The sequence below is a fragment of the Ahaetulla prasina genome, chromosome 6 (genome assembly GCF_028640845.1).
Source record: "Ahaetulla prasina isolate Xishuangbanna chromosome 6, ASM2864084v1, whole genome shotgun sequence".
Taxonomy (NCBI): domain Eukaryota; kingdom Metazoa; phylum Chordata; class Lepidosauria; order Squamata; family Colubridae; genus Ahaetulla; species Ahaetulla prasina.
In genome coordinates, this window is record NC_080544.1 from 85,029,375 (window position 1) to 85,049,652 (window position 20,278).

Here is a 20,278-nt window from a genome sequence, read left to right on the forward strand (position 1 = left end):
GTTATTTGTTTGCTAATTAGTAGCTAAACCAATTACAAACCCATGAGTGAGAGATCTCTTGGAGCCTAATGAATGCTCATAATATTTGGGAATAATATGAGGATCACATTGGTTGGGAGACTGGTTAGGCCAGTCATGAGGAAAGTTTTCCTGGTTTTTAAAGAGTTTTGAGGACTGTTGTGGCTCATTAAAGTTATGGCAAACCTATTTTAGAGCTTATGCTAAAATTTTCATGAATGTGCTTCATTAGCATGCAATAAAACGACACTATCAATTTTCAGCAGTGAAGATCAGTGGAGGCAGGGCCCCACACAAAGGACTACAGGATGTGTGTCCCACTCTTTCAGGAGCTACAGGGGCTTCATGAAACGAATGTTTATATATATTTTCACACCTTTCACTTTTTGTACTTAGCAAAAGTGCTTTATGGGATCATCATCTGGAAAGCAGCAGGATTTAAAATGATTCAGTGCTAAAAATAATATGACAAAGAAAAGGTGTCTATGTCCCAGTGAAGGAGAGAAAAAGAAAGGAGCCCAAGAAATATTAGGAAATGTTTCTTGAGAAATGCTAGGTTTGTATGCAGCGCCACCCTGTGGCAGAGTTTCATGCATCTTTTCCAGGCCTTCATCTAAACCTTTAAATTAATTCAAGCTAGCTGTTATTTATTTATTTATTTATTTATTTATTTATTTATTTATTTATTTATTTATTTATTTATTTATTTTGTCGAGCATGTACTTTGTGACAAATACAAATGTAAACATAATTATAAATACATGTAAAGGATACGAATAAAAGAAAACATTAGGACAGGGACGGTAGGCATACTGGTGTGCTTATGCACGCCCCTCTTTATTTTATTTTTTTTATTATTTATTATTTATTTTTTTTATTTATTAAATTTTTATACCGCCCTTCTCCTGAAGGACTCAGGGCGGTGTACAGCCAGAATAAAAACAAAATATATACAATTTAAAACAACATTTAAAAAGAGCAAATTTTAAAGGCTGATTATTAGAATTTAGATTTAAAAATTTAAAATAATTAAGAATACCCAATTAAAAATTCTTAGGAATGCAGTGAGGTCTACAGTAGACAGTCTAAGGTTAAAGTTTTGGGGATTTGGGGAAGAAACCACAGAGTCAGGTAGTGCATTCCAGGCACTGACAACTCTGTTTTCTGTAGTCTAGTTTGGATTGGTTTACCATGAGTTTGTATCTATTGTGTGCTCTTGTATTGTTTTGGTTGAAGCTGAAGTATTCATTGGCTGGAAGGACATTGTAGCAGATGATTTTATGTACTATGCTTAGGTCAGACCAAAGACGGCGAAGTTCTAAGTTGTCTAAGCCCAAAATTTCAAGTCTGATGGCATTGTTTTGGGAGATATAAACAAGGCAAACTTAAGGAAAGAACTACCAAAATACTTTCAGCATTTCAATTGTCCCACCAGAGGCAAGAATACTCTAGACCACTGCTACACAACACTAAAAGATGCCTATCGGTCTTTACCACGTGCAGCTGTAGGACACTCTGATCATTGCATGATTCACCTTGTACCTGCTTACAGGCAAAGACTTAAAGCCATAAAACCAATAATTAAATCAGTGAAAACCTGGACGGAGGAATCAGAATTAAAGCTACAGGCATGTTTTGACTGCACTGATTGGAATATTTTTAAAGATACCTCTGCAGACCTGGATGAACTCACAGATACTGTAACATCATATGTCAGCTTCTGTGAAGACCTATGTGTACCTACAAGGAACTTGCGAATACACAGTAATAACAAACCTTGGTTTACACCTAAACTTAAGCAGCTACGACATTCCAAAGAGGAAGCCTACAGAAAAGGTGATAAAATGCTGTACAATCAGGCCAGAAATGCACTAACAAGGGAGATAAGAGCAGCAAAAAGAAGCTACTCTGAAAAGCTAAAGAATCAATTTTCAGCAAATGAACCAGCAAACATGTGGAAAACTCTTAAAAATATCACCGGCTATGGCAAACCTCCTTCCCAGGCTGAAGGTAATCAACAACTGGCAGATGACCTGAATGAGTTTTACTGCAGGTTTGAAAGGAAACTACAGCCACCTATCTCCACAACCCCCATCTCAGACACACCAACAACAGCCAAGCCTCCTACAACTGACCCCATTTCATTGGGTTCACAACCCCTAGTGATCACAGAAAAGGAAGTGCAGGACCTATTTCACAGACAAAAGCCAGGAAAAGCTCCAGGCCCAGACAAGATAACTCCTTCTTGCTTAAAAGTCTGTGCTGACCAATTGGCCCCCATCTTCACCCATATTTTCAATAAATCACTAGAGATGTGCTATGTTCCTTCTTGCTTCAAACGCTCTACCATCATCCCAGTGCCGAAGAAGCCCACCATCAAGGAACTGAATGACTACAGACCAGTTGCTCTAACATCTGTAGTCATGAAAACCTTTGAAAGGCTAGTGCTTTCCTACCTGAAAACCATCACGAATCCGCTCTTAGACCCCTTGCAATTTGCATACCGAGCAAATAGATCAACAGATGATGCTGTTAATATGGCTCTGCACTACATCCTACAACATCTTGAGTCTCCAAAGACCTATGCAAGGGTCCTTTTTGTAGACTTTAGTTCAGCATTCAATACCATCATTCCAGACATTCTTCTAACTAAGCTAAACCAGCTACAGGTACCGGAACAGACTTGTAAGTGGATCACAAGCTTCCTAACAAACAGGAAGCAGCAGGTGAAGCTAAGCAAGATCACATCAAATACCTGTACAATTAGCACAGGGCCCCCCCAAGGCTGTGTGCTCTCCCCACTTCTCTTCTCTCTGTATACCAATGACTGCATCTCCAATGATCCATTTGTTAAGCTACTGAAGTTCGCAGATGACACAACAGTGATTGGTCTCATTCGAGACAATGACGAATCCATATATAGGCGAGAGGTCGAACGACTAGCCTTGTGGTGCAACCAAAACAATCTGGAACTGAACACACTCAAAACCGTAGAAATGGTGGTAGACTTTAGGAAAAACCCTTCCATACTTCCACCTCTCACAATACTTGACAACACAGTATCAACAGTAGAAACCTTCAAATTTCTGGGTTCTATCATATCGCAAGATCTCAAATGGACAGCTAACATCAAAACATCATTAAAAAAGGACAACAAAGAATGTTCTTTCTGCGCCAACTCAGTAAGCTCAAACTGCCCAAGGAGCTGCTGATCCAATTCTACAGAGGAATTATTGAGTCTGTCATTTGCACCTCTATAACTGTCTGGTTCGGTTCTGCAACCCAACAAGAAAAACACAGACTTCAGAGGATAATTAGAACTGCAGAAAAAATAATTGCTACCAACTTGCCTTCCATTGAGGACCTGTATACTGCACGAATCAAGAAGAGGGCCGTGAAAATATTTGCAGATCCCTCGCATCCTGGACATAAACTGTTTCAACTCCTACCCTCAAAACGCTATAGAGCACTGCACACCAGAACAACTAGACACAAGAACAGTTTTTTCCCGAAGGCCATCACTCTGCTAAACAAATAATTCCCTCAACACTGTCAGACTATTTACTGAATCTGCACTACTATTAATCGTTTCATAGTTCCCATCACCAATCTCTTTCCACTTATGACTGTATGACTATAACTTGTTGCTGGCAATCCTTATGATTTATATTTATATATTGATCATCAATTGTGTTGTAAATGTTGTACCTTGATGAACGTATCTTTTCTTTTATGTACACTGAGAGCATATGCACCAAGACAAATTCCTTGTGTGTCCAATCACACTTGGCCAATAAAATTCTATTCTATTCTATTCTATTCTATTCTATAAGGTATTTTGTTGGGAGCAGAGGAGTGGAGAACTCTTCTTGTGAAATATCTCTCGTTCAATTGTATTATGCAGTGTGGGTTCCAGGCAGATGAATTGGTCTGGCAAAAGTTTTGTATGCCCTTACAAGACTAGAAACAAGAGCATGGAGAATCTCCTGATCTAGGTAGCCGTTGTTTAAGGACATGATCTTTGAGGGAGAATTTCTTCTACCCCTTAAGTTCAGAGAAACCATTCACTATTTCCTGATGACATCTGAAAGGTACTATAGCTGAGAGGACTCAATCTATGGCATTGAAACTGCTTGATTTACAAAATAAACTACAGACAGGTTTGTTATGTGATAACTACTCTGTTCTATCATCTCAAGCACCTGTAATTTTTTTTTAATTGAAGAGATAGACTGTGATCATTAAGGGCCCCTTAATGATACTATTTTTTAAAATTTAAATCTTTGTTAATTTAATTTAAAGGGGTGGGGATGGGGTGGGGAAATAATCTGTAAACATTTTTTAATGTTCTTCTGCTGACCGAAAACTAGCCTCCAGCTCCAATTCAGGCTAGTTGACACCTACAAGGATTTCAAAAGTGCTGATTCTGGAATCACTTCTCATTTCCCAGAAATATATGAAGACATAATTACTACGAGTTTGAGGCCATTATGTTTTGCTGAATAGCTACTGATGCTATTTTCTTATTACGACAGTGCATATTCTACTTGAGTTAAAGTTTGTTCGCACTCCAATATTCAAATAAATATCCTTAATTGAAAAAAGTACAACACCCAAATTGTTATGGAAGATTACAAGAGTTTCTGTTAAGTTAGTGTTCCCTAAACTATTTCAGCAATTTTAATCAAGAAAACAAGGTTGGACAGAAAGGTATCAAATTAAATAGATGAAGAAACCTCATTTCATTGTTTGGGTTGTTTGTTTGCCAGGAGGAAGACAAATCTTGCATCATTCATGTGCCAGATCACATGCCTTATTTTTGAGAAACCCATAAAATATAGATAATTTTAAAACAGGGGGTTCCTTATCCTGGGAAGGCTTGAAATAGATCATACTGTTTCCTGGATATCTTCATGCTTTTTGAAATGGATACTGTAAGATTTCCTGAGTAAGATAATTCATCCCACAGTAAAGTCTTTAATTTAGAGCAAAAATATCATGCTTATATACATACTTTTAAACAAGAGATACCATGTTTCCTCAAAAATAAGATAGGAGTTATTTTCTTTTGAACCCTGAAATAAGGGCTTGGCCTTATTATCAGGGGGGTGTCTTATTCTTTTCAGGGTGCAGGAGGCGGCGAGTGTGGGACTGGATGTCCCATTGCCCCCGTCGCCTCCCCTCCCTGTTCTTCGCACCAGGCGAATGGCTGGCTGCCACTGCCCTGATGTGTCCTGCCGCCACTGATGGAGCAAGACTCTGTAAGGATTGCTGTGCCATTGCATACACGAACTGCAGCACCGCCATGAGCTTCATTATACAGGCACAGATGGTGTCCTGCTGCTCGCAACTGCGCTGATACGTTGAACCTCATGACAGTGGTGCCATTCATGCATGCAATGGCACAAGCCTTGCAGAGTCCTGCTCCATGAGGTGGCGGTGGCACAACGATTCTCACAAAGACTCATTTCTGGCAGATGGGGCAAGAAGCGAGACGTGGCTCTCCTTGCCATCTCTTCTCCCATCCCCCTTGCCAGGCATGGCAGGACTCCTGCCCCTTGCTTAGCCACCCATCCCCTTTAGGGATGAAATTTGAGGGGGCAGGTGGGGGGGAGAAGCGGGACACATGTCTTACCTTTCCAGCTCCATCGTGTTCCTCACCGTTATGTCCAAGGAAACATGCTGTAAAAAAAAACTTCTTGTGAGTTTGAGAAGTTTGATTGAATTGGCAAGAAGTTTTCTTTTACAACATGCTTCCCTGGACACAATGGCGAGAAACGTGACGGATCTGGAAAGGTAAGACGTGTGTCCCACTTCTCCCCTGCCCCACCTGCCACCCCCAAATTGCATCCCTAAAGGGGACAGGTGGCTAAGCAAGGGGCAGGAGTGGGGCGCGAGGCAGGTTGCTGGCCTGCCACTGTTTTTGCGGCGGCCATCAGTGTTACTGGTAGGTACAGTAAGGGCATGTGGGGTGCGTGGGGCATTTCCCCTCCCTTCCCCCTCCTCTGGCCTCGCCTCCTCACATTGTGTTGTTTGCGTGGCAAGCAAACAGAGGAAATGGCGGGGCCAGCTGTGCATGCATGCAAGTAGTTGGTGGGGGGCTTATTTTGCAAGGAGTATTTTATCGCATGCGCTGAAAAGCCCAATTGGGCTTACTATCCAAAGAGGTCTTAGTTTCAGGGAAACATGGTAAAACTAATACAAACTAATACTTAAAAAAAAGAAAAGAAAGAAATTGAAGGGAAAACTAAAAGCATAAGGAAGAAAAAATAAAATAAAAACAGAAAAGAAAGAAAAGATGCAATAAATAGCTTCTGATCTTGTAAACCACTCTAAACAATTATAAGTACAATGTTACTTCTTAATCTATGGTTGCAATTTTACTCTCCTCTTTCTATAATCTATTCTGTCTAATCACCAAAATCGTAAATCATGCTTGCAATCATCTTGTATTTTTTCCTCTTTCATGCAAAAAGTCGATAAGGGTTTCCAGTCAGCAATTAATGTCGATATTTCCTCTAATCGCAGAAATCAGTTGGGTCATTTTCTACATGTTCAATCATCTTCTATTTCTCCATTATGGGAGACTGAATCTTTCCTTCTTTGCAGGTTGAATAATTTTGCTGCAAATGTTATGTATAAAAACAATGTTCCATGATTTTTTTCCAACAGTTTGTCTATCAATTCTATCCCAAACCTTCTGGTTTCAATTGTATGTTCATGTTTAAAATCCTTGGAATTAATGCATCTATCTGAATTCAAAACTTTCTTGATTTTTTGCAAGTCCACCATCAATAACATTTTTCTTATTCACATTTCCAACATAAATTCATACATTATAGACAATTTTTCTGGTGACATAAACCAAAGTTACGTTATTTTATAAAAATTCTCCTTACAATTATAATGTACTATGTATATAATACCCCATATTTTCTCATTATCCCATCTGTATATTATAACTAAGATTTTAGCCCCCGCTGCATACATTCTTTTCCTTGTTCTACATTTGTTTTAAATGTTCATGTTTATACATTTTAGCAATAACATGCTCATCATTTATATACAATTCCATTTAAAACTCAGTTTTACAATGTTCAAAAACGTGAATTATTTTACCTACTATAAATTTTTAAATTTAAAAAGGAAATCATTACCAAGCATATATTTCTGCCACCGGATCATCTCTTATTTTATCTTACATTCCTATTGAAAAAATTCTAATATTTCACAACCAGTTAGTCTTATGTGTTTGATTATCATTTCTCATCCATAAAATGCTTCTTGTGCTGAAAAAAGTTGTTTTGAGCACACTCTGGACTTCTATCTATTCCACATTGTCAGAATGGTACACCTAACCCTTTTCAAAATCTGTATTAGCTCCATTTTTATATTACCTTGCAACCCAAAGCTCAAGCTGCATCCTTCTAACTCCAAAAGTCTTCTATTTCTTAGAAAAAATCCAGTCTTTCATCAAAACCAAACAACCAGTTGCAAAATACAAGTTTAACACAGGTATTCCCACAGATAATAAAAGAAACTATTTGCAGAGAATTCCATACTACCACACTTTCCTGAACACAGTGATCTAATAATCCAGCAAAAATATTCATTAATGTTGCAGAAGAAGAAGAGAGGAGAGAAAAGGAATATTTTAAAAGACTAGTGAGGAAAGTAACTCCTCACTATTAACACCTATAATATAAATTCATTGTTTCCGATTTCCAAGTCACCTGTCAAAAAGAAGGCATTAGAAAACTGTCATGTTTTGAAAACCCTCATAAGTGAAAGGAGGAAAACTGGGCAAACACGAAGCTATTTTTGCCAGACATGCAAGTTGGTTGACCTCACAGGAAGTGGGGTCCTCCGGGTGGTTGAAATAAACACTGTCTGGAGAATACATGGAAGGGTCATCATCAAAATAATTGTAGGGTCTCAAGAAGAAACCAACCACATTCCCAAGGGTTGCAGTATTGGGTATATCCTCAGAATGTGGAATATGGAGAAAACCAGCATTGATCCAGGCAACCAGATCCTATGAATGGAAAAGGGACCATATCATTGTGGTATCTTAGATACATCTACTAAATGGAAAATGAGAGAGGATCATATTCAGAGAAACCAAGCTTATTAATTAAAGCAGCAGGTGTAGTAAAATCTGGAATTATCTGACAGCATAATTTTATGCTTGCCTACTCAGCATTTGGTATATGTAGAAATGGAAAACTGGGAGTACAAAATTGTTAGCAAAGACCTTTTATCCATTCTGCAAAATGTTATCAGTCATGGTATTAAAAAGCCATTAAAAAAAACAAATGCAAACAGTAATGCATAAATCCCATGCATACAAGTTTGGCTCAGTGTATTTTCCAAGATCACATTACCTCAGCTAACAAGAATGCAAACAGGAAAACTGAGACCTGATACAGAAAAATTTAAGTTGCCCTCTTAGCAGGCATTTGAAAGATCATGAAGTCCATTTTTCTTCCTAAGGGAAAGTGCTTCTAAAACCTTGAGCAGCACTAGCCTACTTCCAGAGTAAGCTTCAGGTGACAGTCCAACAGGCTACCTCCCTATTCTATTGTCTTCCAAATATGTTTGACTTCAAGTCCAATGCATGTGGACAGCAACCAGATTGTGGGATAATAACCTACAAGGTGCTTCAGTGCTAGGTGGGGGTTCATCATCACTTACCTCATTGACAATGTTCTCATTGTTTATGAAGTCAGCAAAGTCCACGGGAGGATTCCATGGGTCAACCTGATTGTAGACAGTGGTGCTGAAAGGCTCATTTTCCTTCCTCTTGGTAACAGCTAGCTTATAACTTATAAGGCAAAACAAGAAGAGTTGCAGAGATTGAGGTTTATTAATTATATGTTTCTTCTTAAAGAACTTAAGAGCTTATGGTTCCAGGAATAAGTCTTGAAGGGCAATATAATAGCAGGTTTCTATTCCATTTATTTATTTATTTATTTATTGTTTTGATTTATATACCGCCCTTCTCCCGAAGGAATCAGGGTGGTTTACAGCCATGACTGCCCACTGTAAAATATAGAGCAATTTTTGTTACAATTTATTATAAAAGAACATTTTATAATCAGCACCACAAATTAGGTCCAGATGTGCAAGTGTAAAAATTTATAATAACAAGGCTTGGATTCTTTAACTATTCAGTCAGAGCAATTTGAAAGACACACATGGCTACCAAGAGTCAGATTTTTCTACTCCAGAGATAGCTATAGCTGGAATAATAGCAGCGGTGAAATCCCTCCCCCCCCCGCCCAGTTCTAACACTTCCAATGTCAGCCCTGAAGCTGACCTGACTGAAGCCATTGTTTGACTGTTTCACTGTTGCCACACTGGAGCCGAGGGATAGGGAGGGGGTAATTGAGATAAAAGAGAACCTGTAGCCAAAACAACATATTTTCTCTTGGTAACCAAGGACATTCTCACACCTGGTCGGAGGAAGGCAGAGTGATGCTATCCGGCTGCCATCCTGTACTGTGATTGGACCATGTTATTGATTGTTTTGAAAAAATAGAAAAACTTTCCATCACATGGTCCAATCACAGTACGGGCTGAAAGCCAGGTAGCATCACTCTGCCTTCCTCCAACCAGGTGTGAGAATGTCCTTGGACAGCCGCATCCAGCATCTCATCATCTACAATTGGCTAAAGAAAGCGGAGAGATGGTAATATAGCTTTCTTTAAGATTAAAATTGGTAATTTCTGCCTATCTTATTCAAGGTGCTGAAACAGAATGACACGGGTGAATCCATTTTACTTCTGCACTTAGAAATCAGTCACTTACCGACCCCAGCTTAGGCCTGGCTCCATTGGATCTGACTCTGGCAAATGGTCTCCAGAAAAGCTGACTATCTGGATCCTATAGCCTTGCTCATGGCCCCACTTATTGGTGCAATTGGATGCAAAATAAATGTATCTGGGCATATCATCATGGAGATAGAATGCTGCTTCGTTCTCAGTATCCAAAACTTTCCTAACCATTTTCATTCGATGGATCGTATTTTCTGGACTCCAAGGAGCCTGCAAGCTCTCATAAGCCATGTCATTGCCAACTAGGATATTTTTCACACCTCAGAAAGAAAGCAAATAGAACAATCAGTACTTTGAGTAGCTGTTGATAAATGAAAACATTCTTGTTGCATTTTCAGTTTCTTAAAATCAAATTTTTTATACAATCAATGTTTGCTGACAAACATTTAGCATAATTGAAATATTTCAAGTAATAGTTTATTAGAACAAACCATTCTGTGAAGTTATTCAGTCTCCTTTATTTATTTGCTAATATGTACTTGAAACAAAGTGGGAACATATTAGTTTCCCATCTTTTAAACATATATTTGCAAGCTTGGTAACACAATCTCACATCTTTCCATGACAATGCCTTTGTGTATTAGCAAAGGGGTTTTTTCTGCACATTCATCATCTCTACTTGAGAAATAACTTTGCCTAGAATTTAATTCAGGACCATTATGTTATAGTACCTGGCATAGGTAGATCTGGATGTTTGATGGTGTTACATATATCATTGCAAGATGGAAGCTGTTCCAAGTAAAGCTACTTTTTGCAATTAATTGTTAATTTGTCAATGCCTATGGTGTTCAAGTGGTGCTCTAGTTATTTTGGGATTGCACCCAAGGCACCAATGACTATTTGCTTGCTTCTTCCACAACTGTTCTATTTCTATTTGCAGTCTTTGTATTTTGTGATCTTCTCCAGTTCTATTCTTCTGTTTCCAGATATGACCATTCAAATTCCAGACATTTTTGTCTTTCGTATTGACAATTCTGGTGTGTTGTGTGACAGGTACCTGACTAGGTTAATTCTAAAGCCCTAGAGCAAATTAGCTTCTTCATTTTCTGTGACTTTCTCTACTTTATGTCCCACCAGTTATTGCTTGCAGGCAAATGATATTTCTTGTAGATCTTCCAATGTAATATTCTTACTACTTTGGCTGCTGTTGCTTGTAGTCAGACTAGGTGATCTTCCTGCAGCAACTAACCAGGTGGTCTGCTGTTTTTTCAGCTTCTTTGCAGCGGCAGCATTTGCTGTCAGTTGCTGTCTTCTCAATTCTGGCTTTGTACGCATTTGTTTTTAAGGCTTGCTCTTGTGCAGCCAGAATTAGTCTCCAGGTTTTTCTTCAGCTTTCTTGTTCTTAGCCATTTGACAGTTTTCCCTGCTATCTTTTTAAGGTATTGGCTATGTAATGCTTTGTCTTTCCATACCTCCTTCCCAACCTCATACCAACCTGCCTTACATTGAGGACCTGTATACTGCATGAGTCAAAAAGAGGGCTGTAAAAATATTTACAGACCCCTCACATCCTGGACATAAACTGTTTCAACTCCTACCCTCAAAAGACGCTATAGAGCACTGCACACCAGAACAACTAGACACAACAGTTTTTTCCAGAACACCATCACTCTGCTAAACAAATAATTCTCACAACACTGTCAAACTATGTATAAACATTGCACTACTATTAATCTTTTCATCGTTCCCATCACCCATCTCCTTCCACTTATGACTGTATGACTGGAACTTTGTTGCTTGTATCCTTATGATTTATATTGATATTGATTGTTTCCTGATTGCTTATTTGTACCCTATGACTATCACTAAGTGTTGTATCATTAAGTGTTAAATTTGTACCCTATGACTATCATTATGTGTTGTAAGTGTTGTACCTTGATGAAGATATCTTTTCTTTTATGTACACTGAGAACATATGCACCAAGACAAATTCCTTGTGTGTCCAATCACACTTGGCCAATAAAAAATTCTATTCTATTCCATTCTCCTTTCTCTTCTTCATTTGATCTTTTTTGTAGGCCCGTTTCTGTATTCAGTATGCAGAGTAAATAGAGAGGACTACAGAGTAGACTAGAGTAGTATACTCTACCTATCAAGGATAATGGGTGGATGTGAAATGTTCCAAGTACATCAGATAGTTGAAGAAGGAAAAAGAGCATTGGAAAAATATATGAAGGACAGCAATGAAAATGCATGGAAGCCAGTATACCAGGAAGGCTTACTGACTAGTGCAGAGACCAAACTGGCCCTACAAGAAAGATAAAATGAAGAACAGAATTCAAACAAAGAGACACCTGTCACATAACACCCCAGACTTAACCAGCCTTTTTGAAACTCATTGTGACGTTCAAATCCAAATGTTTTTGCCAGCATGCAGCACATGACTGAGTGAACTATTGAAGACACAGGATTGTATATAATATTTTGGAGTAATTTGAGGAACACATTGATCAGGGGATTGGTAAGGCCACACATGAGGAGATTTGTAAAACATGTCTTATGGACTTTTGTTGTTTCTTAAAGCTATGGTAACTGTACGTTTGGGCTTACACAACCATTTTTATTTAGTTTTTGCATTAGCATACAAAAAACCCACACTTTCAATTTTCAGTAATGAAGATCAGAGAGATTAAATAAGGGCTACAGAATGTGTGCCCTAGCTTAAAAGGAAATACAAGAAACTTATAAAAATGTTTACATATACTATTTTCTCTTCCCTCCTTCTGACCCATACAATATACAGGTCCTCAATGGAAGGTAGGCTGGTTGCAATTTTTTTTTCTGCAGTCCTAACTATCTGTTGAAGGGATGTGGTGGCTCAGTGGCTTGAAACGTTGGCAGTTCAGCAGTTTGAATCCCTAGTGCCATGTAACGGGGTGAACTCCTGTTACTTGTCCCAGCTTCTGCCATCCTAGCAGTTCGAAAGCAGGTAAAAAATGCAAATAGAAAAATAGGGACCACCTTTGGTGGGAAGTGCCTTATACAATGTAAGCCGCCCTGAGTCTTCGGAGAAGGGCGGGATATAAATGTAAATAAAAAAAAGAAGAAGGTAATAGCATTCCATGTGCCTTTGGCAGTTAGTCATGCCGGCCACATGACCACGGAGACGTCTTTGGACAACGCTGGCTCTTCAGCTTTGAAACGGAGGTGAGCACTGCCCCCTAGAGTCGGGAACGACTAGCACATATGTGCAAGGGGAACCTTTACCTTTAACTATCTGTTGACGTCTGTACCTGTCCTGTTAGGTTTCTGTACCAAACCAGACAGTTATAGGCAGACTCAATAATTCCTCTGTAGATCTGTATCAACAGCTCCTGGGGCAGTCTGAACAAATCAGATAGAATAGAATAGAATAGAATAGAATAGAATAGAATAGAATAGAATAGAATAGAATAGAATAGAATAGAATAGAATAGAATAGAATAGAATTTTATTGGCCAAGTGTGATTGGACACACAAGGAATTTGTCTTGGTGCAGATCAAGTTAGCCATTGCATTTTGCTGGCTTAGAAATGAATGAGTGAGAAAATACTCTTTAAAAAATTTTTGGTTTTATTCCTTTGTCCTGAAACCACCCATCAGTTCCAACTCCATCTGAAAACCAATTTACAAATGTAACTTTAAATGAGAGTACAGATAGACCTCAACTTTTGACTACAATTGAGCCCAAAATTTCCATTGCTAAGTGAGACAGTTAAGTGAATTTTACAACCTTATTTGCCACAGTTGAAAAGTGAATCACTGCAGTTATTACGTTAGTAAAATGGTTGTTAAGTGAATCTGGTTTCCCCACTGACTTTGTCAGAGGTTTGCAAAAGTGATTGCATGATCCCAGAACATTGCAACAGTCATAAATATGAGCCAATTGCCAAGCAGCTGAATTTTGATCATGTGACTATTGGGGATGTTGCAATGCTTGTCAGTGTGAAAAATGGTCATAAGTTACTTTGTTCAGTAACATTGTAACTTTGAACAGTCACTAAGTGAACTGTTGTAAGTCAAGGACTACTTGTACAATATTGTTGATATTCACAAGTATTTCAAAAATGCTGATTTTAGAACCATTTCACATGTACAAGTCCCAAAAATATATGAAGACATAATTATTAGAGTTTGATGCCATCATATTTTGCTGAGTAGTCACTGATTTTATCTTATTCTGATAGTGAATAGTGTATTTAAATTAAGTTTATATTTAAATGAATATCTTTGATTAACAAAAAACTTTATTCCATGGACCAATGGACCATAGAATGGACCAATAAATAAAAAAAGAAAATCACAATCATGAAAAAAGAAAAAAATAATGATTTTAAACAATCGCATCACCTAAAGTGTTAAAGAACATTACAAAAATAATAATTAGGTTCCTCACCTGTTGGAAGCATATTGTTGAGTCTTTCTTCATTGTAGTAGTTACAATCATTAAAATAATTGTAAGAAAGCAAATTAAGACAAAGAACCTGTAATTTCCTTGAAAGTTAGTAACATTTTTCCTACTTACCACCAATATCCAAATCCACCTTGAAATGAATATTATGGGTATGAATTGCTCCCAAGACCCATTCTTGGACTCTATTGCCAAAGTCTTCGGCATCATCAAAGTAAAATGAAGTTTGAATGTACCCAGTGGCATGGACTCGAACACCAACAGCTCCATTTTGGTGGAAAATAAAATCCCAGACATAGTCATAGTTGGCAACTGTAGATATAGTCCGAAACACCAGATTTGAATCTGCCAACCCGCCATAAAAAGGAGACTGGATGCTTTCATAATGTCGTCGTATAGGTAACTCAGCATTCTGCTCAAAGATGCAGATAGACCTTTTACGGCTAACAGGTAAGGAACTATCATAAAAAAAGTGCCAGTCTAAATAACTGGATAAATAAGGACAATCTACTCCCTGGGTAAGTGGAAAGATATAGGATCCAAGTCCAAAGCTGGCATCCAAGTATCTGGTCAACATAAAAGTAGGACCGTTGGAGCCATAGATAGCACTTGCTTCTTGCAAACTTAACTCATAGATTATCCTTTCTCCATTAAACCTGACATCAAAGATACGTGGACCCCTGCTTGCATCAATTCCAAAGGCAAAACTCCAGTTCAGAAAAGTGACATGATTATTGTGAATCCTATAGCGTGGTCCACGAGGTTCATACTGCAAAGGGCCTGGATCTTTTGGTGGTACCCTCTGCTTCAGTGAAGAATAGCCCCCATCAAGAGGAGCTTCTTTAACCTTATCTACTCTAACCTGTCCCATATTGAATTGTCTCTCAAGCTCTTCCATGTCTTCAAAGTATTGTCCATTATAGAATACTTTTATTACCTTCCACTCAGAAACATCCAAGCTACTATGATCCACTTGGACCTCTAATCCAACTGGATGCAAATAGGAGCCAGTCACATTCTGAAAATGACTCACCCACATTTTCCGATCTTCTGATTTCAGCCCTGGTGGCATTTGACTGCTATAGTGAAGATTGCTTCCATTGTAATTTAGAACTTTTTGCATGAAATTTGGAGCCTTCGTGTATTCATTTCTCTTTAAGAAATTACGGATTTCACGAAACTCATTTGTCAAAACCATCCTTTGAGAATAAGGCAATTTCCTTCCATATTTTTCTACTGTGATGTCTTCATGATATGTTGGTTCTGGAAGTGGACCCACCAGATATTCTGTCACATTGGGCTCCACCTGATTTCCAAAATGGACCACAGCCAGAGCTTCTCGTGGTGGCTGAGATCCTTGATCATCTAGGAATTGTAATACTTGTGCTTTGGGAGGGAGCTGCAAAGTTATGAAATAAATGCAGTTGTCTGATGGTTTGGTTTGAGGTGTCTCCACCAGTGGCACTCCCAGGTTGGACTGTAAATATCTCTTTACTTGCATTATCTCTTCTGGGGTTAAATCTTGAAATACTTGGCTGCCAGTATTCTGACCACCTTCCTCTTGCCCCTTTTTCTGGGAAGAATTCTCACATTCTGTGGGTTTTTCTCCTCTATTTCGGAAACTTAAGGCTAAGATAATAGTGATGATGATGCCTATTGCTATGAGAGAATAAATCACTTTCAACTTCATTTTCCAAACCTATGGACTAAACATAGAGAATATGGTTTGTTAAATTTCAGAATTTTATATTTTTAATCCTGGACACAAATATTAAAGACACCTGTTAAGCATGTATGCTTCAAAAGGATAAATTTCTTGCATTTACAAAGCAATCAAGAACAGTGATGGCTAACCTTTTTCTCACTGGGTGCCAAAAGCACAAACACATGCTGGGGCCCATAATGCAATGCACCCCCCCCTGCGCACATGCACTCCATGCTCCCACACACATGCACAGATGCCCCCTGCCCCCCCTTGCACATGTGCATGCAACACCCCTGCCCCCCCCCCCATTTTGGGCCTAGCAGGCCTCCCTGCAGCCTTCTGGGCCCTAAAATTATTTTCAGGCATCTAGTATTCCTATATATGTAACATCAGCAATATTAAAGATTTCCTAGGCTGAGTAATTTTTTTGAAGATGTTTAAAAAATAAAATAAATGAATTCATATTCCAAATTCATTCTTTAGTAACTGGGTGTTAAATTTCATTTGTTACATACAATCATTATTTTCATGAGCCCTAGACTTCATACAAGTAATATATAGTAGTATTACATTGATAAAATTTGAAAGTTAAAGAGAGCCATGGTTGAGCTAGACAAAATTATATGAGTTAAATAACTGTTAGGGATCTGTTTGATTGAATCATAAACTCACTGGTTTAGAAGATGCCTTGGTGGCCTTCAGGTCCAACTGCCCAGAGAAATAATTCTCTAATCTTGAATTAAGATTCCAAGAGGCAAGCTGCTACTCTCTGAGAAAATTACTCCCTGAGGAAATTCTTCCTTATCTTCCATTCGGATCACTCTCTGCAGAGCTTCTACTCATTGTCCCTCCTAACCTGTCTTCTGGATAATAAATCCTCATCTTCCTTTCTGTAACAATCCCTCAAATGTTGAAACACAACTATCATGCCACCTCTTAGCCTTCTCATCTTTAGGCTAGTGTTGGTGCACAATCTGTGGATCCTCCTGGACTCCAAGCTCCTGATCAGTGAGCTGTCTGCAGCCATAGCCAGAGAGACTTTTGCACAGGTTCCTTTTGTGTAGCAATTTCCCTCATGCCTGGACTATGATGCCTTGATCACGGTATCTCATATCTTTAATATTCTGTTTGGACTGCTATAATGTGTAACGTCACTGCTCAATTAGCTGCTGAGCTGATTCCCAATAGGCTTCTGGGTGCAATTCAAGATGCGGATGATCACCTACAAAAGTCTCCATGGCATAGGACAAAACTATGCATCAGAACACCTTTCCACTGTAGTTTCTGCCCACCCACCAGATCAAGAAGAGGGGACATGCTCTGGGTACCTTCTATTGAACAATATCATCTCATGGGTCTCTAGAGCCATGCCTTCTCAGTGATGGCACCACTTCTTCTAAATATCAGGGAAATAATTAAGTTCACTTGGAAACGGAACTCCTATTTACACGGCTGATTCTTATTCTTATTATCCTTTTTAAAATAGTAATTTTATTAGTATTTTTATTACTATTACTTTTTAGTTACAACTAAAAGGTAAAAATAAATTAATTTAATGTTAACAAATTAAAAAGTAAAGAATAAAAAGAAAGTGTGTCAATTGAAAAATAATCGAAAAGAAACACTAAGATTATAGAAAAGAAAAAAATAAAGATGTCTCCTCTCTCATACCAAATACAACCAAGTTTAGTACCTTATTGCCTTCTCTTAAAATAAAATAACTCTTTTCCCCATATTCCATCTCTTATGCATAAACAAATCCTTAAAGCCTGTCATTCACCATTTTGCTAAACTTTTACGATCAGCAAAAGTTGCACTAAGTGTCACCAGAGAAAACAGCACTTCATCTTTGACTTTGACCAAATATACTGACCTTATATTCCTTCTTTTTACTTTTTAACAATCATAAACTTTAATATCTTCAAATAATTTCATAGAACTTGATTTCTTTTCATTTTTTCTTTGGCCCTTCTTAAAAAATTCTTCAAAGTTTTAAGAAGTCTTTTTTGTAAATCCAATATAGGAAAGTTATGCAGGTTTGCTGCTTGTATATCTTTTTTAATTATTAGGGCTTCATTTGTATGCCCTATATATCATCAGTTTCCATATATACTTGTAGCTTGTAATTTTTAATCCACTTTCAAGTCAGTCTCAGTCTTGTGCAGTTCCTCTTCGATAATGACTCAAAACTGGAAGAGGCAGATTTTATATCATGTGTAACTCAGCGAGGAAAAAGGGAGAATCATCTGCGTATGCAGAAAAATAAATGCCTAACGACAGTTGTTCAGGCATTCCCTTCATTAAAATAAGTTTGCTAAATGATTTGATGGTGAGATAAAAAATTTTAAATATTTTATTGACTATATTTGAAGAACATGCCAAACCAGAAATGGCATCTTTTTGGGCTGGTGACATCTGAGAGTTTGAGAACATGCTTAACAGACAAAATAGTTGTTGGAGAAGAATAGTGCTTTTATAAAAGATGCTATATAAAACTCCATGAGTTACAGATCACCATAAATTGTCTTTACTAGCTCTGCTGCTTATCTCTCTTTTCTTTTGCACAGGTATCTTAAATTACAAATGGAATCATTTGTAAACACAAGGGATCGTTACATGACTCCACAAATTCACTTCATTTAGGAAGGATGTGTGGGGCTCAATAGTTGGTTGTAACCAAAGCCCCTCTGGAAGAACCGCACATCTCCTGCTTCTTTCTTAATAAATAACCGCTGGTTATAAATGAACTTTGGAACATATTCATACTGATGTAATTTAAGAGCAGTTCTATACACATTTCCTCATACATGTCCCCTAACTTCTTTTACTGGGTGGTTCTGTTTACTTTTTCTGAAGAATATCTAGATCAGGGGTCTCCAACCTTGGCAACTTTAAGACTGGGTGGACTTCAACTCCCAGAATTCAGGGAGTTGAAGTCCACAAGTCTTAAAGTTGCCAAGGTTGGCGACCCCTGATCTAGAAACATGTGTGGCCAACATATATGAAATCCAATGGTTATTTTGAAGTGCCAGTGAATTTGATATTTCATAGTGGGGAATGACGAATTTTGCAAAAGGAAAAACATTCTCTACATTAATTTCTTCTGCTTAGTTGTCAATAAACTCCCCTTAGCTGGTAGTTTATCTGAAAATCTTTATAGAGCCTGTATTTACATATCTGTAATTAGTTCATTTTTGCCAACTTCAGTTCCTTTCTTGGTATAGTTTTGTTCACAAAACAAGATGGGCTTCTTTCCATTTCCTTTTCTCCTTTTGCCTCTGGTGGCTCAGCAGACTAATTCTGTCTGTTATTAACACAGCTGCTTGCAATTACTGCAAGTCCAAGTCCCACCAGGCCCAAGGTTGACTCATCTTTCCATCCTTTATAAAGTAGGTAAAATGAGGACCCAGATTGTTGGGGGCAATAAAAGTTGACTTTGTATATAATATACAAATGGATGAAAACTATTGCTTAACACAGTGTAAGCTGCCCTGAGTCTTCGGAGAAGGGCGGGATATAAATTCAAAAAAAAACAAAAAAAAAAACCTGGCAGATGACCTAAACATGTTTTACTGCAGGAACTACAGCCACCTATCTCCATAACCCCCGTCTCAGACACTCCAACAACAGCCAAGCCTCCTACAACTGACCTCATCCCATTGGGTTCACAACCTCTAGTGATCACAGAAAAGGCAGTGCAGGACCTATTTCACAGACAAAAGCCAGGAAAAGCTCCAGGCCCAGACAAGATAAGTCCTTCTTGCTTAAAAGTCTGTGCTGATCAATTGGCCCCCATCTTCACTCATATCTTCAACAAATCACTAGAGATGTGCTATGTTCCATCTTGCTTCAAACGTTCTACCATCATCCCAGTGCCGAAGAAGCCCACCATCAAGGAACTGAATGACCACAGACCAGTTGCTTTAACATCTGTAGTCATGAAAGCCTTTGAAAGGCTAGTGCTTTCCTCCTTGAAAACCATCATGGATCTGCTGTTAGACCCCTTGTAATTTGCATACCGAGCAAATAGATCAACAGATGATGCTGTTAATATGGCTCTGCACTACATCTTACAACATCTTGAATCTCCAAAGACCTATGTAAGGGTCCTCTTTGTAGACTTTAGTTCAGCATTCAATACCATCATTCCAGACACTCTTCTAACTAAGCTAAACCAGCTAAAAGTACCTGAACAGACTTGTAAGTGATCTGGATTTAGGAGATATAGTGAAAGAACCGGTGTCATGGTCGGATCATTTCCTTCTTCGCCTAGACTTTCGGACTGCCGCTCACCGCCGCAGGGAGACGGAGCCAATGTGTTGGTTCTGT

The 20,278-nt window shown here is 38.3% G+C and overlaps 1 protein-coding gene across 1 annotated transcript; it reads right to left on the reverse strand.

Annotated features, from left to right (window-relative positions):
- Positions 1-7,768: 7,768 nt before the first annotated feature.
- LOC131201318 (membrane primary amine oxidase-like) lies at positions 7,769-15,934 on the reverse strand. The gene is made up of 4 exons (XM_058189137.1): positions 14,359-15,934; positions 9,894-10,114; positions 8,713-8,835; positions 7,769-8,053 (listed from the first exon to the last, which is right to left on the reverse strand). The coding sequence occupies exons 1-4, from the start codon at positions 15,932-15,934 to the stop codon at positions 7,769-7,771; spliced, it is 2,205 nt and encodes a 734-aa protein (XP_058045120.1).
- Between the last annotated feature and the right edge of the window lie 4,344 nt (positions 15,935-20,278).

Bases quoted from the DNA above. Each gene is read 5' to 3' on its own strand.
- LOC131201318 (XM_058189137.1), bottom strand. From the start codon at position 15,934: ATGAAGTTGAAAGTGATTTATTCTCTCATAGCAATAGGCATCATCATC. The intron at 10,115-14,358 runs GTAAGTAGGAAA...TTTCTTTCTGAG, and splicing joins GGTGGATTTGGATATTGGTG to GTGTGAAAAATATCCTAGTT. The intron at 8,054-8,712 runs GTAAGTGATGAT...TTCCATTCATAG, and splicing joins ATGAGAACATTGTCAATGAG to GATCTGGTTGCCTGGATCAA.